At 49.2% G+C, this 27,372-nt stretch overlaps 1 protein-coding gene across 1 annotated transcript; it reads left to right on the forward strand.

The window, feature by feature from the left end:
* The first annotated feature begins 8,563 nt into the window (after nucleotides 1–8,563).
* SCYL1 (SCY1 like pseudokinase 1) lies at nucleotides 8,564–27,299 on the forward strand. The gene is made up of 17 exons (XM_082203878.1): nucleotides 8,564–9,752; nucleotides 11,185–11,325; nucleotides 12,880–13,002; nucleotides 13,743–13,963; nucleotides 15,070–15,160; nucleotides 16,087–16,242; nucleotides 17,233–17,391; nucleotides 17,993–18,100; nucleotides 20,662–20,775; nucleotides 20,981–21,136; nucleotides 22,302–22,490; nucleotides 23,763–23,838; nucleotides 23,973–24,158; nucleotides 24,671–24,804; nucleotides 25,442–25,720; nucleotides 26,519–26,585; nucleotides 26,692–27,299. The coding sequence occupies exons 1-17, from the start codon at nucleotides 9,633–9,635 to the stop codon at nucleotides 26,814–26,816; spliced, it is 2,445 nt and encodes an 814-aa protein (XP_082060004.1). The 5' UTR covers nucleotides 8,564–9,632; the 3' UTR covers nucleotides 26,817–27,299.
* Nucleotides 27,300–27,372: the final 73 nt, after the last annotated feature.

Here is a 27,372-nt window from a genome sequence, read left to right on the forward strand (position 1 = left end):
TGCTTTTATCATACAGCATTAAGAGGTTTACTTGTTCAGAGTCTGTGCCTGTCATATCATCAGTATTTTGCTCTCGGATAACGTCAAGGGTTTCAGTAGTTACCTTCCTTCAACTGCGATGTTAGCTTTGGAGTGAGAAGTTACTGGCCAAACAAGCCGATTGCTAGCTCTGGTTTTGAAATTGGTATTTTAAGGGATTACCTTGAGAACAGAAGTACTGGAGAGGATCCAAGCTTTAGTATGGAGTCAATGCTTTGTGTTGGCTGAGTTATGTGCGCAATAGCTGTTCCTGGAAGATTCTTAGCAGAAAAGCGGGTTGCGGCATAATCCCACCCCCCACAAAACCTCTTAAAGCACTTGTCAAGTCACTGACTTAAAAAACTCAAAGATGGCCATGATTCCGTGTTAGCACCACCATGGCCACAGACACCTTATAGTCTGGTGGCAATTCTGCCAGCCCATTGCAGAGTTATCACAAAGGGCCCCATCCTGCCAATGACACTGGGCAAGCCAGTCTTCTCAGGAGGTTCTTCAATTCTTTGCCATTAGTTCTGCCTCCACTCCAACTATGCATTACAAGGTGTCTGGAGAGGCTTCGGAGCATGAAGCTCCTCTTCCAGTGGGGATCCCTTTCGGCTGTTAAAGCTTATCGGGTCTCAACCCACCATTGCTTCAAGCATCCGTTAAGGATGGAATTTACATACAGTATTTACTCCCATTGTGATTGGGGTTTCAGCATGAAGCTGAACCTAGAGGCAGAACGGGAAGATGCATTAAAAACTTCCCAGTCTCTTAACATTCTGGCTTCATGATTCCTGCTGTGAAAAGAGAGAAAATGTGGTTCACCTGTTCTTTTGTCCATTGAAGTGTGAATTCTTGTGTCTGGCAGTTCCTTCTACTGGTCTGTGAAAAGCAATCTAGAGACACTGGTTTGTCACCAGCCCCCTCCCACTCACCCCATACAAAAGTGCTTTGACCACAACTGTTTCTTACTGCCATGACTTCTGTGGCTCCTCGAGGAGAGCTGGCTTTATTGGGGTGTTGTGTGCTGTTGCTCAAAACTGTGAGGAAACTGAAAAAGGAGAGACCCACACAAAAGCATTGCACAGAAAATACGACCACTAACTGGTGGAATGTGATGTTCGCTTCTTGATGGTTTGTTGGGTTGGAAGGGTTTTATTTCTGGTGTCTGTGAGATGTGAAGATGCATCTGGAAGAGACTTAAAGGCTTCAGTACCCTTGCCCCCTCCCCAGCAGCCAAAGAAGAACAAAACAGCAGGTTACCTAAAGCAGCACAGTCAAAATGCACGTGTCTCTCAGTCATACAACGAGCGTTTCCACGGCAGGGTTTTTACTGGACATCGGATTCAAGAGCTCCTTTCAAACCACAGGCATTTTGTCACTCAGCGATTTATTTCTCCTTCAACAATCACTACTCCACACAAGGGAAAGGAGGCAGATTCATATTCTCTACGCAAGCAGATCAAGCACACTGCCATCATTTATTACTTGCCAACTGAACAGATCTGCTTCAGACACGCTTCTCTCTGTGAAGTCTGCAAAAAAGAAGAGCTGGGACAATGTGAGCCCCTCCCGCCACCCCCAAGGTGATCAAGTCAGAACAGCTGTTAAGTGTACAAGCGTCAGTCAACTCACTGCAAAGGCCTTCACATGCGCACAGAGAATGTGGCAACAGGAGAGAGTCATCATCCTGAGCAGCTTCACAAATGGTGCGTTAGGGTCTAGGCATTATGAGATGAAGCCTCTGAAACAAGACACTGAAACAGTTGCCCCCATATCACCCCCCCCTCAGCCGAGCCCTGCATGTTGTTAACTGGAAAGAGATGACAGCGCTAGCACTACAGGAGATGGATGGCAAGCATATCAAAGGGGCATGCAAGTTTCTACATAGGCAATGCTAGGCAAGACCAACAAGTGTTAATCTTTGGTTTAAAGTACACAGACGTACACACTTGTACTAATTCTGTCCTCCTCCTGTGTCTGGATTTTTGCCTGGTAAATTTGCCAAGGCTCAAGTTCTGGGAAGAACACAGCTTCTTCAGCTGCAAGATGTGAACTTAGGCATTTACTTACCCCAAACCGCTAAGTGTTTTCCCCCACTGGTCTAGTTTTAAGCATTTTAGAACTCCTCCCTTGGTCAGATCACATTCCTTAGTTAAAGATCTCTGTATGCCAAGTGCCTGGATCTACCATCTGCCTCAGTGGAATGGGGAAAGGAGGAAAAATAGGCTGCAAAGATTTCCTGCCTGATTTAGAGAACCAGTCTTCCGTTCAATTTCTGTGCTTGTCCAATAAAGACGGGGGTGTTCACGGAGAAAGAGTCTGAAAGAACAACAAGAATGCCCCCCTACCCCCACCAAACAACCCGAGAGCGATTCACAAACAACAGCAACATCAACAGCAGCATGGTTTATTTAAGAACAAAGATGACAACTTCCTATTCTTGGAGTACTTTGGTCATTTTATTGCAAGTGTATTAATGTGCCACCTCTAGGAGGTCTTGCACAAGTGCTTTGAATGCTACCATTACTTTGCTCTCTGCTGCATGCTTCTGTGATTGGACTGGCATTGAATACACCCTCTAAAGGGCAGGGATGCACCACCTATAGTGGTCTGCTCCTATCAAGTGGGCAAGGCGAGGCCCAGACACCCAGGAAATAACAGAAAGCATGATCATCAGATTAGTAGAGCTGTAGCTCCCCCTTTGAGGGCAACTGGGGGCCATAGGCAACCCAGCAAGAAGCGTGGTTAGCAAGCAGCCAGTAGGGCTGATCCAAATGACTCCGGCACCTACCACAACTTGGAAAGATGAAGCCACCCACCTTTCTGACATGCAATTCTGGCAGAATAGGTAAAACTTATCTGTAACAGATGCCTGCTCGCTTATACAGCTCCCCGATGGAACGAAGCACATTTCCTCTCCTTAGGACTGCTGAGCACCTGTCTGAGGTAAAGAAGGACAACAGCACAAGGCGCCTCCTCTCCTCTCCAACACACGTTTGATCCAACACTAGCGTGGCTTTGCATTATTCTCTCTTCGTTTCCATTTAGATTTAGGAATATTTCAACATCGCATTATTCTCTCTTCCAATTCCATTAAGATTTAGCAATATTGCGTATCAAATAATGGGCATCACACTTTGGTAGGAAGCTTATTTGCCGCTCCCCTGAAGATTCTTTTTCAATTTTGCTCCCACACTGAAGAAATGGGATCTCTCTCACTGCTTTAATGCCAACTCCTCCTCCTCCTCATTGCATTGATTTTGGGAATTTCACAGAATATCATCATGGCATTTCACACTCAATCCACACACTTCAAATCTGCCTGCTTCATTGCTTATGACCTTGTGGGTTTTCCCCCCTTGGTTGGCACTGGACTTTCACTTGTTTAACATCTGGGACTTTTTCCATCAATCAAAGGAGTAATAGCATAGGATGGTTCTGCCTTTACTTATCCTCCACCAAGAAGCTGCTCCCTCTGCTTATGAGGCCTTGCATTTCTCAGGCTCTTTGAGGCTAGTATTCTGAAGACGGATCTGAAAAAGGGCTAGACAAGAAATGTTTCCCTACCAAGCCCCCCCACTGCCCGTAGAAGACAAAGACACATATCGAACTATGAGCATTAGACAATCTTTTTTTCCGTTTTAATGGTATGACTTAATCATTAATCTGCTTACATGAGCTGTTTAAGTCTTGTCATTGTTAACGTTGAATTGTTTTCAGTATGTTACAGAATTCATTACGCAAGAATGTTCATCAATGCAAATAATTCCTAGACTTGGAACTCATACACAAAGCAAAGCAATCAAAAGCAGAATCTTACTTGGAAAAATTATACAAGCTACCATCAGAAGGAATCCCACACCAGGATCATTAAGCTCCTTCTTTCTCCCTGAAGCCTCTACAGTGGCATTAAGACATATTAAGCACCTGCAAAAAATGCCAAAAGAAAACCACAAACCACTAAAGGCATGAAGAGTTCAACCCCACCCCTGCCAACTCTTAGCTAAGCAGGTCTCCCCCGCAAAGACCCTCCATATCTGCAAGTTGTTTTCTTCTCCTGCCCTTTAGAGGGAATGCAAGAGAAGCAGCTCTGTTCATTTTGGACCCAAGGGATTCACAGAGACCTTTCCATGAGTATTGGCCGTTACTTGGAAGGAAAGTCTTTTCTGAATATTTCAAGAAGTACTTGCCAGTCTAGAAGCTTAATAATATTTTTTTTCCAGGCCTAACGTTACGATTATCCTGGGAAAAGAATCCGAGAACAAGTTATCACCCCCCATGCCCTCCCTAAAACCCGCCCCGCCCCCGTCCAACCAGACAGCCCCTTCCACATGATACACTGACGCTGGAGAATTCTCTGCTTTTTAGCCCCCTAAGGAAAACTTAGCTTTCAAGTTCCCAGCTCTTCCGAAAGGAGTGGCTGAACGACCAGGGCTCCAGCACAAACGCCAACTTTAAGCACTGTCCTTTCTTCCTAGGCAAAGAGAGCTCCAGCCTCTGGGGTGGTGACCTTGCCACAATACTGCAGGACTACAGTTCTAAACCAAGCCACCTGGGGACGCTACAGTACCTGCAAAGAGGCTAGAATGAAGCGGGTGTTTATCCCTCTCCCCAGTGCATTCCCCACTCCCCCCATCAAGGCTAGCATGATTGATTGTCAAGAAGGTTGTATACTTAGCACTTTCCAAAGAGAAAACATGCAATTTGACCCCGGCAGGATCCTCGACTGTACATTGCTCTAAGCAAAAGCTCCTCTCCAGTGGCTGCTGCTCCTTCCCAGGTGCCAAGAGGTGGCCACCTCTTTTTCTAAGCGCTGCCATCAGCAGGATGTTCCTCAAAAAGGCTCCTGTTTTCCCCCCACACTGGAATCATTCTCAACAGGCTTCCTTCCTTTTTTTGCTTTAAGTTAATTATCAAGACTGGAACATTGGGAATCCTCTAGATCTACATTCACAAACACACCTGAAGGGACAAAAACTAAACAAGATTTGGGTGCCTACCCTCCTCCCTCGACGGGAGGCCCGCAACAGGAGTCCAACAGGCAGGTTTCTCTCACCCCTTTTTCTGTGGGTGCTTTTGCTGCTGCTACCTGCAGTGTTCTGTCTGTCCACCAGGTTCTCGACTCGCTCATTCTGGGGAGGGTTGCAGATGCTAGCTAACCATTCTCGGGGCTGGATGGAAAAAACGCTAACCTCAGGAACCGGTGGGATGGAAACAAAGCAGCACGTGCAGACTGCCTGTTAGCTTCTCAGCAATAGCTTCTCGGCAACAGACAACGGGCGCAATTATGCCTGCAAAGAGAGAAACCTACAACACCAACACCCCTGCTCCCCGCACCCCACAAAACAGCCCTTGACAAGGAAAACTAAGATTACAGAGCCTTCCCATTAGGTTACCAACTACCGAGAAGTTCACCGTCTTCACCGCATATTTGCTCCTTCATTCTTGATCTAAAGCTAAGTAAGGCTCTTCCCTCAGGAGTTTTCTTGCTTTTTTTCTCAATGCTTTCGGTATCTTTTCTAGCTTCACCAATTTGCACTGGCTGCTGGAACGACTCTTCCTAACTTCAGAATTAGGTGCCAGATGCCAACCCATTTTAAGGCTGGTGTATCAGATGCTTATTTTAGTCCTTCAGAGCCATCTACTTTTACATTCAAAACTAGTCCTCAATTAGTTTGAAATGTAAATATAGCTCCCCCGTCTATCTTCTTTTATTTCTATCCTCAAATATTTTCTTTTTCTTGATTTTCTTTTAAAATCTTCATCTTTATATTTTTCTTAGTTTTCAGTTAAGTTTTGTTTACCTGCCTTTTCTTTTGAGACTTTTAAAAGCCCATAATCTGCCAACAATTAACCGTTTCCCCTGTTTTTTAAAGGTTTAGTTCTTCTTCTGACTTCTGTTTGCTTTCCATTTTCTTTTTAATCAAAATTATTTCCTGTCCTAATGCGTTTTAGTTTGCAGTTTTGTTTATCTGTTTTCTTTGGAGACTTTTGAAAAGCCCATAATCTTTAAAACAATTATCTGTTCCTACCTCTTTTATTAATATTCAGTTGCTTGTTTCTTTTTTTTATTTAAAACAACTGCCTCTCCTGATACTGCTTAAGAATACCTAAATATCTTTTCCTGTTTATAAACTACTTAAACTGCGCTAATCCTAACCCATCATCTCTCCTTGACGCTCCCGGCAACTGTCCTAGACCTCCGGCGGAGGCCAGTAATTATACCCAGGGACAGCCTCACTCACTCAAGTGCGCCTGCTCCTTCCGCCACCTAGTGGTCACAATAGCACAAAATATAGTTCCTCAACCAATGTGGGTGTGTGTTTTGTTTTCAACGCGACTTTTCTGCAAGGTTTGGGTGGGGAAATGAGCGATTTCTTCCAAAATTCCTGAGAATCAAGGGCACTTCTTGGTTACCGTGTTGTTAAAGTGACGACCCCCACCCCCACCCGCAAAGCACACACAGGGGAAGCCTAGGGGGTGTTTGCTCAAAAGTTACTATACAGTACTGCATATTCTGTGAGCCTTCCACCCTAGTTAAGTGTGAAGGGTAGGTAATATATTTACATGAACAACAACTTTCTCCTCCATTAATTTGTTCAGTCTTTTAAAGCTGTCCCAAGTTTCTGACCATCACTGCTTCCTGTGGCAGCGAGTTCCATAGTTTAACCATGCACTGCGAGCACAAGGACTTTATTTTCTTTGTCCTGGCGCTTTGTAGGCAGCTGGGTGGAGCTCAAAGCATTCCGAAAAGGAGGCGGCTAAAATTCACCAGCAGCAGGATGTTGGGTGGTGATGTGGAGCTGGGGGGATCCTGCTGCATTCGGCCACCGGCCTCCAGGGCTGAAATGACGTGGCAGCAGGCGGCCTGGAGCTGGTAAGGGCAGTGCCTTTTCATCCTGCCTAAGGCCAACCCTCTTCCAAGTCACACCTTCCAAGTCACATCCTGTTTTGCTGCAATTGATCTACCGTGTTTGGGGAAAGGTAAAAACATCCCGGAAGACAGAGGCAGAAATTCTGTGGTGTCTTTATGGCCTCCTGGTGGCCAATGAGAGAACTGCAGAAAAGGCTCAGCTCCAGAATTAAGCCTCCTACGCTTAATTTCTGTTTACACTGACTGCACCAAGCACAATTCCCACTGCTGGTTTGAGAAGTGGTGTATATGCCCGACGCATATAAGGGACATGGGTGGCGCTGTGGGTTAAACCACAGAGCCTAGGGCTTGCCGATCAGAAGGTCAGCGGTTCGAATCCCCATGACAGGGTGAGCTCCTGTTGCTTGGTCCCTGCTCCTGCCAACCTAGCAGTTCAAAAGCATGTCAAAAGTGCAAGTAGATAAACAGGTACCACTCCGGCGGGAAGGTAAATGGCGTTTCGGTGTGCTGCCCTGGTTCGCCAGAAGCGGCTTAGTCATGCTGGCCACATGACCCAGAAGCTGTACGCCGGCTCCCTTGGCCAATAAAGCAAGATGAGCACCGCAACCCCAGAGTTGGCCATGACTGGACCTAATGGTCAGGGGTGCCTTTAGCTTTACACACATTTCTGTTTACACTGACTGCACCAAGCACAATACCCACTGCTGGTTTGAGACGTGTATATGCCCGACTTTAGCCACAATCCACATCTATCCTGTATTTATCATGTAGTTTTAAATTAAACATTGCATTTCAATGTGTTCCCCCACAAACTAGCTTCAATCCAAATTGAAAAAGGACCTAGCTGTGATTTACCTGCCATTCCAGCATGGCAGGAGGGGTTGGGCTAGATAACTCTAGATAGATAACTCCTTCCATCGCTGCAGTTCTGGGATTCTATGCATTTTAAGCCGGCCAGGTGTATGCAGCCTTAATGACCTGTTGACCTATCATGATGTCACAGCTTTACTTGAGAATATTACTGTATAGTACCTAATTCAAATACTATACAATAAATGCAAACATATAAAACTTTCCAGTTTAAAACATAACAAAACAGTAATGCTTATAACATGATCATAACATGATTGGGGGGAAAGGAATTAAAAAATTCCTTATAAAGTAGATTCAGGACAAGCACAATAATGCATTTTGTTGGTATCATATAGTGTGACAAACTGCATTAATGGAAATTTTTCATTCTACGGTATTTTGCATGGTTTTATTGTATATAAGAATAATGAAGTGCCTTCAGCTTAAAGTATGGTCTGGCTTGTTTATAAATTTGTATTATCATTTTCTTTTATTTTTTTGACCCATCACTGTCTGATTCCTGTAATAAGGAAAATAGAGAAACCATTAATAACAAAATAGCTGAAATAAGAAGCAGATGCTGGACTAGATGAGGCTCTTTCTATGTTCTACCCTTTGCATTGGGCTGCTCACATCTCCTCAAAGCAAGAAAGAGACTTGGGAGGTCTTGAACTTCTTGCTTTCTTCCCCCTCCAGCAGCTGATATTCTGGCTAATAATAATAATTTATTATTTATACCCCACCCATATCCTTAGACAAAGTGAGCGGGCAGCAGCAGCTCCCACACCCCCTTTATCCTGACCTCCTCCACTTCTTTAGCTACCTGCTGCTGTTGGAAGGGCAGAGTTGTGGGTGCCACGCGACCTGTCCTGCACCCCCATAACTAACCTGTGGCCCTGAGGTGCATAGAGGACACTCCCCCTTGGGCAACACTGAAGTCAGTTTCAACTACCAACCCAGTTGTTTTGTGGATATGGAAAATTGGAGGGCATCTTGTCCACCCTGGGCAGCAAAATGTCTGTATTTTGGGGTTTGTTGCCCCTGAAGCTGGAGGCTCCTTACTGCATCCAAGGGGTGGGGAGGAGAGATGTCAGGGGTCTGGGAGCCCCTTCTCTTTCTTCTCCACCTGCAGGGGAAACATCTGAGCGGAGAGTCATAGGAAGCGCAACGTGTTGGATGCATGAAGCCATCACTCCGGGTGACGCTGCTTCTGAGCATGTGTGGAGCGCGCTTTCAAAGTTGGAGTAGGTGGACGGTCAGCAATCAGTGTTTGAAACAGGGATTTGGGGTTGATAGGAAATGACCCTCCTCCCCAATCGAGCGGATTCTCTCCCCAACTAAAAAAATTATATCCCAAGGAATGGGGTACTGTATATGGGTGGTAATTTCCAATGAATTCAATGGGAGGTTGCAGTGGGTGGACTACTAGATGACTCTTGGAGTCCCTTCCGACTCCAAAGTTCTATGCTTCCAGGGCCCTCGGGTAAGCGCGTCCAAGATCTGGGTGTTGGCGCATCTCGTGTGAATGCAGCGCGTTCCCCTTTCCCGCCGCAGTACGGGCCGCCGCTTTTTGGCCAGCGGTGCGCCTCCCTCTCCCCATCCTTGCACGTGTGAGTGCAGCGCCGCGAGAAGCCCTCGCGTCTCGGGGCCCCTCTCCTCCTCCTCCTCCGCCGGCGCTCTGTGCATGCTCGGGCGCGCCCTCTCTCCAAGCACTTCCGGGGCTGCGAAGAGGATCCGGGGCTAAGCCAGCCTCCCGGCCGGCCGAGGAAAACAGCGCCTGCCTAGCTGGCGGGGCTGGTGACGTCCGCGGAGCCGCCTCCGCTGCTGCCGCTGCCGCCGCCCACCGGGGTCCCCGTCCCCGACCTCCAGCCGGGGAGCCGCCATGTGGTTCTTCTCCCGGGACCCGATCCGGGACTTCCCCTTCGAGGTCGTCTCGCCTCCGGAGGCGCCGCCGCTGCCCTTGCCGGGGGGATCCTGGCTGCTGCACCGCGGCAGGAGGAAGGTCTGCCCGCTCGCCTTTCTCTGTGCGCACGCGCGGGGAGGAGGGGGCGCAGGCCGGAGTCCAACCGGGAGAGACAGAGAGATGGGAAAGGGTTTTTCTCCCCTCCCCACTTCATTGGAGTTGCCGACCCCATTGCCCCGGGCAGAGCCTGATCTGGATTGAGGGTGCGGGTGACAAGTCTTCCCCAGTTCTCCAGTGCATGCAGGGTGGGAGATGCAATGTTGGGGTGCCCTTAAAAAGACGGGAGGCCGCATCTGTGCTGCTGAAATGGAGGAGGGAGATGGGAGAAGCACCCTTCTCCCACTTTTTGTGAGCGGGAAAAGTGATCTCTTCAGCCCCACGCGGAGGTCTTCTGTGGGGAGGGCCACAGTGCATAGGAGGCCAAGAATTTCACTTAGTAACTCCAAGCCAGTCTCTGTCTCTTTACTTCAGCTCAACCTACCTCACAGGGTTGTTGTCAAGCTAAGATATAGCAGCACCCTAAGGACGCGGGTGGCGCTGTGAGTTAAACCACAGAGCCTAAAACTTGCCGATCGAATCCCCATGACGGGGTGAGCTCCTGTTGCTCAGTCCCAGCTCCTGCCAACCTAGCAGTTCGAAAGCATGTCAAAGTGCAAGTAGAGAAATAGGTACCACTCGGGCGGGAAGGTAAACGGCGTTTCCGTGCGCTGCTCTGGTTCGCCAGAAGCGGCTTAGTCATGCTGGCCATGTGACCCGGAAGCTGTACGCCTGCTCCCTTGGCTAATAAAGCGAGATGAGCGCCACAACCCCAGAGTCGGTCACGATGGACCTAATGGTCAGGGGTCCCTTTACCTTTAAGGTGCTATGGCACGCAGAAGGGTCAGAGGTTGAGCCTCCAGTTAGGAATGTCAGGGAGCTGCTGATGGGGAAGACTGGGCTAGATGTTTTGACCCAGTCCAAGGCAGTCTGCGCCCTCCCCGCATTCAGGGAATTGTTCTCCTCCGCCAACTTGGGAGCTGCTCCACCCCAGAGGGAGCTGCCGTCACCATTGCTGGTCCGATCCTGCCGCTCCAGGTCCAGCCTTAGAGTGTGAGGTGTCTGCCTCAGGCAAGTGACTTTGGGTGTTGTGAAATGGCTATTTAATTTGTGTTTTTTCTATTGAAGAACGCGGGGCAAGTTCCTGTATCACAATATTTACTGTATTTAGCTATGATTCCTGCATGGACCCATTGACCGTTTGGGTCTCTTCCACCTCTGAAATTCTACGGTTCTGCTCTCAGGAGGCCACTTTGGGGGCTTAGTGCCTTGGGTGCTTACAATCATAGGGTCAAGCTTTGGTACTTTGCACCCTGGCTTTGAAGCCTGGGAAGTGGTGGGAACCCCTGTTCCACTTCAAAAAGCAAAAGGTCTCCTTGCTCCTCAGCAGCTGCAAAGAGAGCTCAACGTCCTTTTCTTTCTTTCTTTCTGACAGGCCACGGGGGAACCAGTGTCTCTGTTTGTGTACGATGTGAAACCCGGCAACGAAGAACAGACTCAGATTGCCAAGGCGGCCTTCAAACACCTCAAAACCCTACGGCACCCCAATATCCTGTCCTACATTGACGGGTTAGAGGTAGTATATTGAGGGGAGTTGCTAAAGGGTTTTTTTTTTGTTTGTGGAGTGCAAGGCAGGCCTAAGACATTTTGGCACCTGAGGTGAGGCCCAAAACGGCATCCCGTCAGCCAGGGAAGGAGTGACTGATCAGGGAAGGTCTCCATCAGGAACAAGGGGGGAACGAACATCTGGGGAACAAGGCTGGGGGCAGACCAGCAGCACCTCCTATTCTCCAAGAGGCTGCTGTCAAGGTTACGTGGAGTAGGCCTGCTGAGGAGGCGGCAGACCTGACCTCCAAGGTTTCAGGTCCTCCAGAACTCTTCATCAGGCTGGTTCGGGGTTCGGGAGCCTGTGAGAGCCCTGCAGATGACACTGGGCCCTCAATTCAAACCTTCCTAGCTTTCTTGCTGGGACTGATGGGAGTCGTAGTCCATCAGTTTGCGGAGGAGGTGGGAAACAGGTTGGAGCTACAGGGTTTGCATTTAGCTGCCCTAATTAAGATGGAATGTGGCCGAGGAGGTAGGAATGTACTGTGGAGGTTTCGGGCAATAGAATAGAATAGAATAGAATAGAATAGAATAGAATAGAATAGAATAGAATCAAAGAAGATTGGATACAAAACCTCATGTGCTATGCAGAAATGGCAAAACTTACCGGGGAAAATAAGACATCAAGAGAACAAACTTTTTATTTATTTATAAAAGAATGGAAATGGTTTATAGAATATGTACAAATACATTGTAAACAGATAAGGACGTTGGCAGGATTATTGCAACAGCCTGCAGTTTCATTAGAGTAAATAGTTAAAGTAGATGGATAAAAGAATAAGTTAAGTTAATTTAGAATAGGCAGGAAATGATAAATAGAAATGTAAGGAACCACACAAAGAGAAGTAAGTAAGTTTTGAAATGTTAAAATGACTGTAAAACTCTTGAAATGTTTTTAACTGAAAATCACAAATAAAATAAAAATTGTAATATAACAATAACAGCAACAACAATAATTTTATTATTTATAGCCCACTCATCTTACCCAGATCTGTCTGCATCTTTATGCAAAACACACAGAGGCTTTTTTGTAGGTATAAAAAGCAGAAATAAAGGAAGCCCAGGCTGTTTGTAGATTTCTTTTAAAAGCTGGAGAAAGAATTAGGAGATGCCCTATGGGTGGAAAACACATATTCACTCCAGCCACTGGGTTTCTTTCCCTCTTAGATGGTGGAACCTCAGAAGGTGGCGGACTCTCCTTCATTGGAGGTTGGGTGGCCACCTTGCCTGGGATTCTTTAGTTGGGATTCCTGCGTTTCAGGGCATTGGACTAGATGAACCTTGGGGGTTCCCTTCCAACTCTACAGTGCTGTGATTCTGTGACTCAGTTCTGGCAAAAGAAAGTGAGGGTCCTAGTGAGGAGCGTGAAAGGGAGGGGGCTGTGGTTCAGTGGTCCTGTGAGAAGCTGCTGCTTGTGGATTGTATTGAGCTGGAGCAACCAGAGTCAGATGTGCAATGAGGCAGCTTTCTGGGTTCTTAAGGTAGACGTTACTCCTAACATGGTGACGTGTCTTTGTTTTGGCAGACGGAAAAATGCTTGCACGTGGTGACGGAGCCAGTGATGCCGCTTCCGGCCTACCTGGAGTCCAGAGGCGAAGGGCGAGAGCTGAGCGAGCTGGAGATCTCGTGGGGCCTCCATCAGATTGTGGTGAGATGTGTGGGGTGTCTTGGGAGAGGACTGCTTGCTGTCCCTGGGCCCAGGACCCTGCATACGGGGAAAACACCTGCTGCTTTGAGTGGAGCGGGACTGTGGCCCTCCCCATGTTGCTGGACTACAACTCCCATGCCCCTTACCATCACCCATGCAGACTGGGGTTGATGGGAGGGGTAGTCCAAAAACATCTGGAATTCACTTCCTCCAGAAGCCTTGATGGCCACTCTAGGCCATGTGGGCATCCCATGAAACTGGATGTTGGAGGATTTGGGATGGATAAGAGAAAGTCCTTCTTCCCACAGCACTATGGAACTCACTTCCGCAGGAGGCAGGAATGGCCACCGGCTTGAGTGGCTTGAAAAGGAAGATTGGACAAAATCATGGAGGGGATGACTATCAATGGCTGCCAGCCATGATGGCTGTGTCCTCCACGATCAGAGGCAGCAACGCTTCTAAATACCAATTGCGGAAAATCGCAGGAGGGGAGAGAGCTCTTGTGGTCGAATCCTGCTTGCAGGTTCTCCACAGGCACTCTGAAAACAGGATGCTGGCCTCTTGGCCTGATGCGTCAGGCTCTCCTTACGTTCTCATGGAGGCCACCGGATTGGTGAAGGCTGATGCTTTTGAAGAGTATAATAAAAACAAAGCTTTGTGGGGAAGTTGATGGGGACCAGGGTGGAGAGCTCTGTCCTGCTAACCACCTGCTTCCTTCCTGGGGCCGACGGCCTTCCTAGAAAGCCCTCAGCTTCTTGGTCAATGACTGCCACCTCATCCACAACCACGTCTGTCCGGCGGCCATCTTTGTGGACCGTGCTGGCGAGTGGAAGCTGGGCGGTTTGGACTACATGTGCTCAGCTCAGGGGGATGCTGCCGTGCCGAGGAAAGGGGTCCCCGAGCTGGAGAAGTACGACCCTCCTGAGTTAGCAGACAGCAGCAAGAGCGTTGGAGAAAAATGGTGAGCTTGCTTGGCTTCCCTCCCCACCCTTTCTTTTAAAAAGCAGCCAACCCCATTCTAGTTTGGTCCAGCCTCTAAAATGCAAGCAGTGAGGTTTCCGTTCACCTCTGCCGGTAAGGTGTGGTGGTTAGAATGTTGGACTGGGGAGATCCAGGTTCGAATCCCACTGCTCAGCCCTGAATCTCTCCGGGTGACCTTGTAGCACTCGCTGTCTCTTGGCGTGATCTCCCTGGCAGGCTTGTTGTGAGAATAAAATGAGGGAAGAAAGGAAGTGCCTTGTTAAATTTGCTTGTTAAATTTATCAGTCCCCTCATGCCATGAGCCTCTGGGTGACCCTGAGAAGCTTGAGCGGGATATGCATGAAATAAAAAAATGAAAGCAAGGGATCCCTGTCTCTTAAGAAGACAGCTTTCAGTCAGGGTTGTGGCTCAGTCAAGACCTTAACTGTTCAAACCTAAAGTTTTGGTATGTGCTTGAGTTCCCTCCCGCAAAATATGGACTGCCTGTAAGCCCTTGGAGCCAAAACACCCTGCAAGTTTTGAGCAAGCAAATCAAGATGGAAGCTGAATAAAGATTATTTTATTGGATTTCTATTCCAAATTTTTCTCCAAGGAGCTCTGGGTGGCATATTTGGTTCTCCTGCTCCTCCTCTAATCCCCACGACAACCCTGTGAGGTTGTGACTGGCCCAAAGTCACACCCAGTGAGCTTTTAGTACAGAGTGGGGGATTTGAACCCAGGTCTCTTCCAGGTCCTAGCCAGATACTCTAACCACTCTGGCTCTCAGGTTCCTCAGGACTCTCCTGAGCTTGCCATAGCATATCAAGGCAGCTGCCTCACTGGAATCAAGGCAAGTTAGGAATATTTGTTTCTCCTTGGACTGTCAATAAGTTATGGGCGTCAGTCAGACTTTAAAAAAATACAGAATTTCTGTTTTCAGATGGCAAAGTGTGGTGGGCTACTTGGAAAGGGATTAGCAGTGGCCAAAATAAGGCAGAAGTGCATGGGTGCTCATGTACCTATTTGTCAGTCAGAGCTCCAGTTTTTTCTTTTGGGGGGGAGGCTTTAATCAAACACGCTCAACCACCCCTTTCTGTGTTGTGACAGGTCAGCTGACATGTGGCGCCTTGGCTGCCTCATCTGGGAGGTCTTCAATGGCCCCCTGCCTCGGCCATCTTCCCTCCGGTCTCTTGGCAAGGTGTGTGTCCCTCTCTGTCCTGGAAAAAAACAGCAGCCTTGTAGGTTAGCAGGGTGGAATCACGTGCCACTGGACGGCTGCTGGAGCTGGTGGAACAATCTCAGGCTCCTGAAGACCTTAGGCTTTAGAGGAGCAATGGGGGACCCGTGGCTCTCCCGATGTTGCTAGAAAAAAAACACCAATCTTTAAAAAGCAATTAAGCATTGATAAAATTAAATCTATATCTATCTATCATCTATCTATCTATCTGTCTATCTCTGTCATCTATCTATCTATCTATCTATCTATCTATCTATCTATCTGTCTGTCTGTCTATCTAAACTATCATCTATCTAACTATATCTGTCTATCTCTATCATCTATCTATTTATCTATCTATCATCTATCTAATCTCATCTATATCTATCATCTATCTATCTATCATCTATCTATCTATATCTATCTATCTAGCATCTATCTCTCTCTATCTATCATCTATCTATCTATCTATCTATCATCTATCTATCTATCTAATCTATCTATCTAATTATCATCTATAGCTATCTATCCATCTATCTATCTATCTATCATCTATCTATCTATCTATCTATCTATCTATCTATCTATCTCAGATAATTGCAATAAAAACATCACAATACCAGCCCTTTCCTTTAAAATCAGCCAGCTTGTTAGGACAAGAATTCTAACGGGGCAACAATTAGGGAGCCAGTCTGGCTTCTCTAGCAAGGGAGTTCCTAAGGCTGTGAGCGGCCACATTTGACAGGTCTTATCTTCCTAACTGGCTGTAGGACCATAGTAGGAAGGTTGCAAGGGGGGAGTGTGCAGAAGGCCAGGACTGCCCCGCTCTCTCCCAGCTCCTGCTTCTCTTGCCTTTCACGGACGTCATGACTCTTCTCCCTTGCTGCCTCTCCCCCCTTGTCTTCCAGATCCCCAAGTCTTTGGTCCCCCATTATTGCGAGCTGGTGGGTGCTAACCCCAAGCTGCGGCCCAACCCGGCCAAGTTCCTGCAGAACTGCCAGGGGCCGGGGGGCTTCATGGACAACAGCTTTGTGGAGACCAACCTCTTCCTGGAGGAGATCCAGGTGAGTGGGAGGGCGAATCCTGGCTTTTTGCCCTGCAGGGGCAAAGTGCGGGTGTCCTTTGATCTTCTGTTACGTCTGAGCCACAGCTTATGTGTGTGGTACGGAAGCTGTACTACCCAGGACAGGATGGGGTTGTGCAGGGTTGTTAAGGCAGCAGAGAGCATTGTTGGCTGCCCACTCTCCACCTTAGAGCAGATTTATGCCACAAGGTGCCATAGGAAGGCACTGGACATAGTAAAAGATCCATCGCATCCTGGTCACTGTCTCTTCGAGCTCCTGCCGTAGGGACGGAGATACAGGACGATGAAGACAAGAACGAGCCGTCTTAAGAACAGCTTCTTCTCCAGAGCGATCTCGGCCCTGAATGGGAAGCCCGGACTTTGAAAGTCATCTAATCTCCCTTGCTGTATTATACTGTATTGTTTAATTAGTCAAAATAAAAAAAATTCCTTCCAGTGGCACCTTAAAGACCAACTAAGTTAGTTCTTGGTATGAGCTTTCGTGTGCATGCACACTTCTTCAGATACACTCTGCATGCACACGAAAGCTCATACCAAGAACTAACTTAGTTGGTCTTTAAGGTGCCACTGGAAGGAATTTTTTTATTTTGACTATGACAGACCAACACGGCTACCTATCTGTAACTGTTTAATTAGTGTTTTTATGGAGCAGTCAAGTAATTTCCTTGTCCCCGAAGGGGGCAATGACAATAAAGATATTATTATTATTATTATTATTATTATTATTATTATTATTATTATTTATTAGTGATGGAGCGCAGTTAAAAACAGGAATCCGAGGACAGCAGCTTGCAAAGCCTTGACCTGCCCTGGGTAACTGCTGCCAGTCAGCGCTGCCAAAAGAGCTGAGCTGGCCTCCTGTTTCCAGAGGGGGAGCAACAGCCCCATTAGTCTCATGCAAACAAGGGGACGCCCAGGCCTCAGCCAGGTCGTGGCTGTGAGCTGGTGACTTCTTTTATCCTCTCCCCAGATTAAGGAGCCCGCGGAACGGCAGAAGTTCTTCCAGGAGCTCAGCGTGAACCTGGACTCCTTCCCTGAGGATTTCTGCCGCCACAAGGTCCTCCCGCAACTGCTGACGGCGTTTGAGTTTGGCAGCGCTGGGGCTGTCATCCTCATTCCACTCTTCAAGGTGAGCGGCCCCCTGGACCGGGGACAGGCGCACTCTGTGTGAGCCCAGAGGAAGCGTCCCCTGTCTTAACACAGACTCCCTCAGTGAAACAGGGAATAGCTGTAGCATCTGAGGAGGCAAGGAAGGGAGAAGGGAGTGTGGCTCAGTAGCAGAACACCTGCTAGGCCTCTGCTCACCTGAGTTTCAGACTACAACTCCCATCACTCCCAGTTTAATGTTGTAGAAGGTAATTATAACAAATATGAATTATAACACTCATAATAATAACAGGGCTATAAATTGCATTTTCATAATTAACAGCCACATCAGGTCTGCCTTTTAAGCACCGGGGGTGCTAATTGCTGTAACACAAACCCACAAGTAAGTCCCATTGAGTTTGGTGGGGCTTATTCCGGAATGAGTATGGAATTGCAGCCTTAGCTGACTGATCATAGAATCCTAGATTTATGGGGTTGGAAGGGGCCACCAAAGGGCATCTAGTCCAACCCCAACTGATCTGCCAGTTAGAACTGAGGCACAGAACAATACATGTTTGTTTTAGGTGTCCATGTTACCTAATAGTATATGGATTTTTGGTTTTTGTTTTGTTTTGTCACTGCAGGTGGGGAAATTCTTGAACGCCCAGGAATACCAGCAAAAAATCATTCCCGTCATTGTGAAGATGTTCTCCTCTCCAGACCGGGCAATGAGGATCCGGCTGTTGCAACAGGTATAAGGGCCTGGGGGGTGCACAACAGACTGCCATGGGGGGGTGGGGGGAGGTGTTGCACCCAGCTTAGGAGGGGTGTTAATCCCATTAGAAAAAAGCATATGAGCTTGTCATCACCCAGACTCCTGAGCTCAGAGCGTAACGATGCACTCCTAGCCAGGTCTACCTGAATGAAAGTCCTGCTGAGTTCAGTGGGATGTTTTCCCAGGTAAGTGTGTATAACAGTGGTTCCCAGTTAGGGGTCTGGGGACCCCTGAGGGTCCTCAGAACTCACTCAGGGGCTTTGCAGCCCCATCCCTCGCCTCTCCCCCAACTAATTTTTTGTCATTTTTGCATGGTAATTTATGGTCTGTTGCTTTTTAGTATAACTAAAACCCTTTGCTTATTAGAGGCTACCGCACATTTTGTTCAAAATATTGCTTTGCAGGGGTAACTACCATAGTATAAAAAATTTCAAAAGTAGGGGGTCCATGGCTTGGCTTTTGAAAAATAATGGATCCTCAGTAATTAGCTAATGGGGAACTCCTGGTGTATAGCATTGCAGGCTAAGACAGCATTCACCATCCGGGCGTCCGCCAGATGTGGCTGGACTACAACTCCCATCATCCTCAGCCAGCACACTGATGGGAGTTGTAGTCCAGCAACATCTGGAGGGGGGCCAGGATAGCGCAGGATGGCTGAATCATGGAGTAGAGGGTTGGATTAGACTAGTCTTCCTCAATCTCCCACCGGAATGTTGGCCGATGCATTGTTGTTGTTGTTGTTTAGTCGTTTAGTCGTGTCCGACTCTTCGTGACCCCATGGACCAGAGCACGCCAGGCACTTCTGTCCTCCACTGCCTCCCGCAGTTTGATCAGACTCATGCTGGTAGCTTCAAGAACACCATCCAACCATCTCATTCTCTGTCGTCCCCTTCTCCTTGTGCCCTCCATCTTTCCCAACATCAGGGTCTTTTCCAGGGAGTCTTCTCTTCTCATGAGGTGGCCAAAGTATTGGAGCCTCAGCTTCACGATCTGTTTTTGACCACATCCAACTTACCCAGGTTCATGGTTCTTACATTCCAGGTTCCTATACAATATTTTTCTTTACAGCATTGGACTTTCCTTTCGCTTCCATGCATATCCGCAACTGAGCGTCCTTTCGGCTTTGGCCCAGCCGCTTCATCAGCTCTGGATCTACTTGTACTTGTCCTCCGCTCTTCCCCAGTAGCATGTTGGACACCTTCCGACCTGAGGGGCTCATCTTCCAGCGTCATAACTTTTATATGCCTGTTGTCTTTGTCCATGGAGTTTTCTTGGCAGGGATACTGGAGTGGCTTGCCGGTTCCTACTCCAGGTGGATCACATTTGGTCAAAACTCTCCACTATGACCTGTTCATCTTGGGTGCCCTGCTTGGCATAGTTCATAGCTTCTCTGAGTTCTTCAAGCCCCTTCGCCACGGCAAGGCAGTGATCCATGAAGGGGGGCCGATGCATTACATAATATTTATTTAGGGCATTTTTATACCCTGCTCTTCAGCCCAAAAGGCTCCTACAGCAGCTCACAAACAATCGAAACAAGACAAGTCCCTACCCACAGGCTTACAATCTTTAAAAACTACGACATGGAGAGCAGAGGAAAATCAGAATCAAAACTCAGACACCAATTTCTGAATGGTTGTTCCCACAATGACCAGTTGGCCCATTTCAGGGGCAGGAGATGGTTCCCAGCAAAGCTGATGAAGTGAGGCTTCTTCCCACCTCTCCCACTGAGGCTGTCTAGTGGAATGGTTTCCTCCGGTGACAGGGGAGGGGAGTAGAGGCCTAATGGGGCTGGCCTGTCACAGCAGAGCCGATGGAGGGAGCTCTGCTTCCCAGCTCTCAGTATGATAAAATGCCCCATGTTAGCCAGAAACATCATAACCAGACACTGGAGAGACCTGTCAGGAGTAAGCATGGCCCAACGGTACCAAATAGTATGGGAAACAGCCTTACTAGAAAAATTAACCAATAAACTGAAACTGACACAGGGACAAATAGGAGAAGACACCTTCACCCCAGTATGGCTCCCCTTTATCACATACACAGCCCTGCAAGACAATGACAAAAATCCAACAACAACATACAAATCAATATGGCTAACCTGATCTAAAACACCCCCCCTCACACATCGCCACCCGACCCCACCAGAAACATCGCCACCCGACCCCACCCCCACTCACCTTCCCCCCTCCATCTCTTTCCCCATTTTCTTCCTAATGTCTCAACAAATGAAACTGATCTGTAAAAAATGTTACTTGAATAAAAAAAAGAGAGAGACATTGCACATACTTTTGTAAACCAAGAAAATCTTTAATTAACCCCCCCCAATGCCCCCTGTTAGGATCCCTTTCCCCCTTCCTTATGAGTTCCGAGTCCTGGATCTGAATCTTCAGCAGGGACGACCTGGGTTTGAAAGCATGTGAGGAAGGGCATTGTGGGTGGTGGTCTGGGTCCTGAGAAGCAGGCCTCTTTCACCCAGCAAGTCCTTTTCTGACTGTGCTTCCCCCCACTCTCTCTGCATGTGCCCCTCTAATCTGCCAGATGGAGCACTTCATCCAGTACCTGAATGAGCCCACGGTCAACACCCAGATCTTCCCCCACGTGGTCCACGGCTTCCTGGACACCAACCCGGCCATTCGTGAGCAGACGGTGAAGGTGAGGGGCCGTGGGATGTTGAGAGCCAGGATGCGAGAGGCTCTTTAGTTTAACCCGCTTCCGCAGGAGGCAATGATGGCCCCCGACTTAGAGGGCTTTAAAAGAGGATCAGACGTACCTATCTTGGAAGAGAGGGCCATTGATGGCTACGAGCCAGGACATGGCTGACCCTTGACCTCTCCCTTTCCTCTCTCCCCGCTGGCAGTCTATGCTGCTGCTGGCTCCCAAGCTGAATGAGAACAACCTCAACGTGGAGCTCATGAAGCACTTTGCCCGCCTACAGGCCCGGGACGAACAGGGCCCCATCCGTTGCAACACCACCGTGTGCCTCGGCAAGATCGGGCCCTACCTCAGCGCAAGTGTGAGTGGAGATGCCTCGTGGGTGTGGGGAGGGCTTTCTGGAGCAGCAGGTGTGGGGAGAGATGCCTATTTCATTACAGTGATACCTCAGGTTAAGTACTTAATTTGTTCCAGAGGTCTGTTCTTAACCTGAAACTGTTCTTAACCTGAAGCACCACTTTAGCTAATGGGGCCTCCTGCCGCTGCCACGCCGCCAGAGCCCGATTTCTGTTCTTATCCTGAAGCAAAGTTCTTAACCTGAAGCACTATTTCTGGGTTAGCGGAGTGTGTAACCTGAAGTGTATGTAACCTGAAGCGTATGTAACCTGAGGTACCACTGTATTCGTTTATTGCATTTATAGCCCACCTTTCCTCCCAAGGTGACGCATTTGGTTCCCCACCATTTATTGTATTTTTTGCTCTATAATACACATTTTTTCCCTCCTAAAAAGTAAGGGGAAATCTGTGTGCATCTTATGGAGCGAATGCTGGCTGCGCAGCTATCCCAGAAGCCAGAACAGCAAGAGCGATTGTTGCTTTCGCTGCACAGTGATCCCTCTTGCTCTTCTGGCTTCTGGGATAGCCACACGAAACCTCCTCAGGGCAGCGGGAGGAATGTTCCTCCTGCCCTGAAGAGGCTTTGCGTGGCTAATCTAGAAGCCAGAACAGCAAGAGGGATCACTGTGCAGCAAAAGCAACAATCCCTCTTGCTGTTCTGGCTTCTGGGATTCAGAATATTTTTTTTCTTGTTTTCCTCCTCCAAAAACTAGGTGCGTCTTATGGTCTGGTGCGTCTTATAGAGCAAAAAATACGGTAATCCCCCAAACGACAACCCTGCAAGGTAGGTTAGGCTGGGAGGCAGGGACTGGCCCAATGTCACTCAGTAAGCCTCATGGCCAAGTGGGGATTTGAACCATGGTCTCCCAGGTCCCAGTTCTCATTTAATCCCCCCAAACAATCACCCTGTCAGGTAGGTTAGGCTGGGAGGCAGGGACTGGCCCCAAAGGTCACCCAGTGAGCTTCATGGCCAAGTGGGGATTTGAACCCTGGTGTCTTCCAGGGGAGATGGAAGAAGATGGACGGGTTGTGCTGTGTTGTAATTCCTGCGTCGCAGAGGGTTGGACTAGATGACCCCTGTGGTCCCTTCCGACTACAGTTCTGTGATTCTATGACCCTTTTATTTGCAGACGAGGCAGAGCGTCCTGATCTCGGCCTTCAGTCGGGCCACCAAGGACCCCTTTGCCCCCTCTCGCGCTGCTGGGGTCCTGGGCTTTGCAGCCACCCACAACTTCTACTCTATGAAAGACTGTGCCTTCAAAATCTTGCCCGTCCTCTGTACGCTGACGGTGGACCCAGAGAAAACCGTCCGGGACCAGGTGAGCTGCGGGACCAGGGAGGAGGGGTGCTGAGTGAAACCCCTTTTGGGGGAGGCACTGGGTATCCTTGTGCCTCCCTTTGAGGTCCACGGTCTTTTCTGTAGCCCTAAAAAACCACCCCACTGATTTTGCTTTCCCAGGTGTCTCTGCCCACCACCACAATTTGCCACCAAACTATGACTTTCCATGCACAACTCTCCCCCCTCCCCCCAGCACCTCCAGAATTTGTCCACCAGCGACTTTGCATTGCAGGAGGTTGGGCTAGATGGGAATTCTGTATGATTTTTGCTTGCCTGGTTCAAGACTTCTGCCTGCAATTCAGGGATATGTTTTATTTTATAGTGAAGCAGATTTGCATATACTTTATATTGTGCTTAATAATAATATTTTGTGCATTATGGTTAAAATGCTATTTTAATCTGACAGTAGAATTACTCAGTTGCTTATATTATGAATTTATGAATGGGCTTCATGGAGGAGAAGTCTGCCAGTAGCTACCAGCTATGAAGGCTTTTCTCTACTGCAAGAACAGGCTGCTTGGAGTAGGTGGCCCATTGGCCTGATCCTGCAAGCTTTCCTTATGGGGCTCAGGTCCTCTTGGCAGGTTTTCCATGGGCACCTGGTCGGCCACTGTGAGAAAAGGGGTGGATCTATACTCATGGTTCGTAACGTGAAGGAAGGGTGAAGGAATGATTTTCATAACGTGATGGACACATTCTGTTGTTCTTGTACAGTGGAACCTTGGTTCTCGAACTTAATCCGTTCCAGAACTCCGTTTGACTCCCAAAACGGTTCGAAAACCAAGGTGTGGCTTCCAGTTGGCTGCAGGAGCTTCCTGCACTCAAGTGGAAGCCGCGTTGGACGTTCGGTTTCTGAAAAACGTTTGCAAACCGGAACACTTACTTCCGGGTTTGTGGCGTTTGGGAGCCGATTTGTTCATCAACTAAGCCGCTGGAGAACCAAGGTAGCACTGTAATGTTAATAATGCATTATTAAAATGGGGCGCCAGAGGGCGCTGCAAAGCAACCAGGAACCAGCAATAGGGAAACTGCTTTGTAAAGGTAAGGAATGTTTTTAATTTGCCAGTATGCCCTGTGATGTTTTAGAACAATATATCTAATACCGTTCTTATAATGTTAAAGCCTGGCCTCATCCAGCAGGCTCCAATGTCCTTATGCTGTTAGCATTTGCTGTGTGTTGCACGGTGCACTTGAGCCTGACGTCTTCGCATCCAGGTGAGTGTTTTACAGGTGACCCCTTTCTCTCTCTCAGGCCTTCAAGGCGATGCGGAGCTTCATCACCAAACTGGAAACCGTTTCTGAAGACCCGTCTCAGCTCTCTGAGCTTGGTGAGCCGCCCTCTGTGATGGCGGGGTGGGTGGAATGGGGACAAGTGTGTGGGGAGGAGAAGGAGCAGCATTTGCCTCTCCCCTCATGTTGAAGCAGACAGCACTGAATTGACCATTTTGCACCCTCCCTGCAGAGAAGGACGTCCAGGCTGCCTCGGCTGGCCCAGGGGCGAGTGCAGCTGCCAGCTGGGCTGGCTGGGCCGTGACGGGGGTCTCGTCTCTCACGTCGAAGCTGATCCGGACCAATGCCGGGGGGGTGCCCGTGGCCGAGCAGGCGCCTGAGGGAGCCCCTGCCAGCACACCAGAGCCCCCCAAATCAGGTCAGTGGAGGCAGGGAAAGTTAATGGGGGTATCGGCACAGAAGGTGTCTTGTCTCGGGGCAGCAGAGGCTGTGGGGTGTAGTGGTTAGAGTCTTGGACTAGGACTTGGGAGAGACCAGAGTTCAAATCCCCACTCACTGGGTGTGACCTCGGAAAAGTGGCTGCCTCTCAGCCTAGCCTACCTCATGGGGTTGTTGTTGAGGGAATTAAATGAGGACTGGGGCTAGGGACAGACCAGGGATCAAATCCCCACCCAGACATCATGAAGCTCACTAGGCGACCTTAGCTCAGTCAGTGTTGGCCTACCTCACAGGGCTGTTGTGGATATTAAATGAGGAAGAGGGGAGAACCCTGTTCGCCACCTAGAGCCCTTTGGAGAAAAAGGTGGGGTAGAAATGCAAACGAACAAACGAGGCCCGTTCTGTGGGTCTTTATTTGCCACAGCAATTCTGCTAGCCCAGTGCCTTCTTCCGCTAGCCAGATACAGATGCTTGGCTACTTCTTTTTTTAAGGAGCAGGCCAGCCCTCTATCCCAGAAGGGGCAGCCCCTGCATCATCCAGCCATTGGGACCTGGAGGAGGATGCGACAGAGGAGGAGGAAAGTGCAGCAGACCGATGGGATGATGAGGATTGGGGCAGTCTGGAGGTAAGAGGGAGAGAAAGTGGAGGCAGGCGGGGGCCGGGGTCACACACACCAGGGCTATCAGGTGGTGGCATGGGCGAATATTCCTACCTGTCTCTGCAGAGCTCATTTGCCATGGCAACAGTGCTGCTGGGCTCTTCAGCCTTGCACGGGCTCCGGGGCTCAGTTGAGGGAGCCTCCCTTTTATTTTCTTCTCCAAAGAGGCAAGCCAGCCCAGGTGTGATTCCTGCATTGCAGGGGGTTGGACTAGATGACCCTTAGGATCCCTTCCTGCTCCACAATTCTATGATTCCATGACGGGAACCAACCTGGGCAGCCAAGAAGACTGGAGGGAGGGTGGTACACCTGCAGTGGGGCCCTTTCTGCTTTCCACAGGTTGGAGGGGCAGCTGGAGCCCAGCAGGCATGGCCTTTGGGCCATTGCATAGGAGGAGATATTTGGTGTGGGAAGAAGACAACCCTGGGGTGTGGTATAGCCCACTCCCAAATCTCTGGGTTTGGGTGCTTTCTGGCTTCTAAGCTTGCCATGGAAACACCATTCCTGTCTCGGCGGTCATGTGGACTAGAAACCTCCCCGTTTTAAAGAAAAACTCCTATTCCATTTTAACAGCAGGGGTTTGTCCTTGTCGCCTTATTCCCAGACCACCTCCACCGCCGGGAAGGCAGAGACTGACTGGAGTGCCTCTGCCTGGGACCTGGAGCCTTCCTGGAGCCAAAAAAAGACACAGCGCCCCACTGCAGATGGGGGTTGGGGCGGCGCCTGCGAGGGGGACTTGGCCCCCGGCCTGGGCCAGAGGTCTGCCACGGCCCCGCCAGATGGGACCAAACTGGCCAGCGATTACAACTGGGAGAGCCTTGGCAGCGCAGACAAGCCAGACCCGTTTTCCTCTCTTGCGGAGAAGCCGGCAGTGGACAGGCAGGTAAGAGACCAGCTTCCTACCTCAAGAGCTTGCTTTTACTAGTCCAGGCTCCAAGTCACAACTTTTGGGGAAGGGACTTCACTCAGGCACAGGGATAGTGCTTTGTGTGCAGAAGGAAATTGGGTTCCCTAGAGAGCTGCCCATCCCCTCAAGGCCCTGGAGTGGGTTGCAACATTTAATCTATTTAGAAAAGTTCAAAACATGCATCGTGCCTCGCCAGACTAGGTGGCAGGCACCTCTGGACACCAGAGGCATTTAAGCAGAGGTTGGGCAGCCGGCGGTCAAGGATTATTTAGCTGCAATTCCCACATTGCAGGGTGTGGGGCTAGAGGCCCTTGGGGTCCCTTCCAGTTTACAGCTCTATGATCTTCCTCTCTTCAGGGGAAGGGCTGGAGCTCAGGGCTAAGAGGACATGCAGTAGCACGCAGAAAACCTCTTGCCCAGTCCCCAATACCATCAGGTAGGGCCTGGGGAAAAGATTCCTACCGGAGACCCTGGAGGGCCACTGCTGTCGAGTTACAATTCCCAGAGTGGTTTAGTCATCAGCCCCTCTTCCCAGGGAACTCTGGGAATTGTAGTTCTGTGAGGTGGATAGCAGGCATCCTAACAACCTTCATCACCTTTAACAAACTGCAACTCCTAGAATTCAGAGCGGTAAGAGACTGCTTCAAAGGTATTGTGCAGATGGGGCTTTAGTCTGGCTGGTAACTGTCTAAATATCTTAACGGGTGGGGAAGGAGCTGCCCCTTCCAGGGTCTCTATCTCTATATTCCCCTTGACTCTTTCTCCTCTGTCTAGAGGAACGTGGAGGCGCTGGGCGACTGGGACCTCCAAGACAATTGGGAGGCGCTGGAGTCAGAGCAAGGCAAGTCATCCCTTCCTGCCCCCCTTCCCTTGTAGCTTCCCTGGAGCTGATGGAGAGGCCAGCCTGTGACCCAGACTCAGGGGGGGCTCTCTTTGTGCTTTTTCAGGGCCCAGCAAGGCTGAACTAGCAAGGAAAAAGCGAGAGGAGAGGAAGCAGGAGATGGAGGCCCGGCGAGCAGAGCGGAAGGCGGCCAAGGGACCCATGAAGCTGGGGGCCAGGAAGCTGGACTGACACACCCCGTCCCTTTTACTTTTTTATTAGGGGGGGTAGCAGGCTGCCGGTGGGGGAGGGCAGAAGAAGGGCTGTTTCTGGCATGTCTCCAAATCTCTTCCTTCCCCTAGGTTGTTTTTTTTCTGGGCAGGGGGAGAGGGAGAAGATGCAGAGCCTGGTGGGGTTTTTTTTGGGGGGGGGGAGTTTGCTACCTCCATCATCGCTTGCCAAGAAGCGTTTCCAGTTCACTGAGTCTTCCCCCTCCAGTGACGGAGACACCTTGAATTCCAAATGCCCTCACCTGGGGGCGGGGAGAAGTTACCCAGTGGGGGGAGACAGTCTCTCTCTCTCTCTGTCTCCATAGAGTAGCTATTCTGTACAGCGGCTGGTGTTCCAGCACGGGATGTATGTTTGTATGTGTGTGTGAAATGTGATTCTTGCCTGTTTCATTGGTTTATGCAGAAGCCGACAAATAAATTAACTCTTTACCGATAATGTAAAAAAGCCTTCCATGCCAGCCAGCTTTGGAAGCTATGCCGGCAGGCTGAGGCTGCACCTGCGGGACAGCAGAGGCCTG

Source organism: Podarcis vaucheri, assembly GCF_965113315.1.
Source record: "Podarcis vaucheri genome assembly, chromosome: 16".
Taxonomy (NCBI): domain Eukaryota; kingdom Metazoa; phylum Chordata; class Lepidosauria; order Squamata; family Lacertidae; genus Podarcis; species Podarcis vaucheri.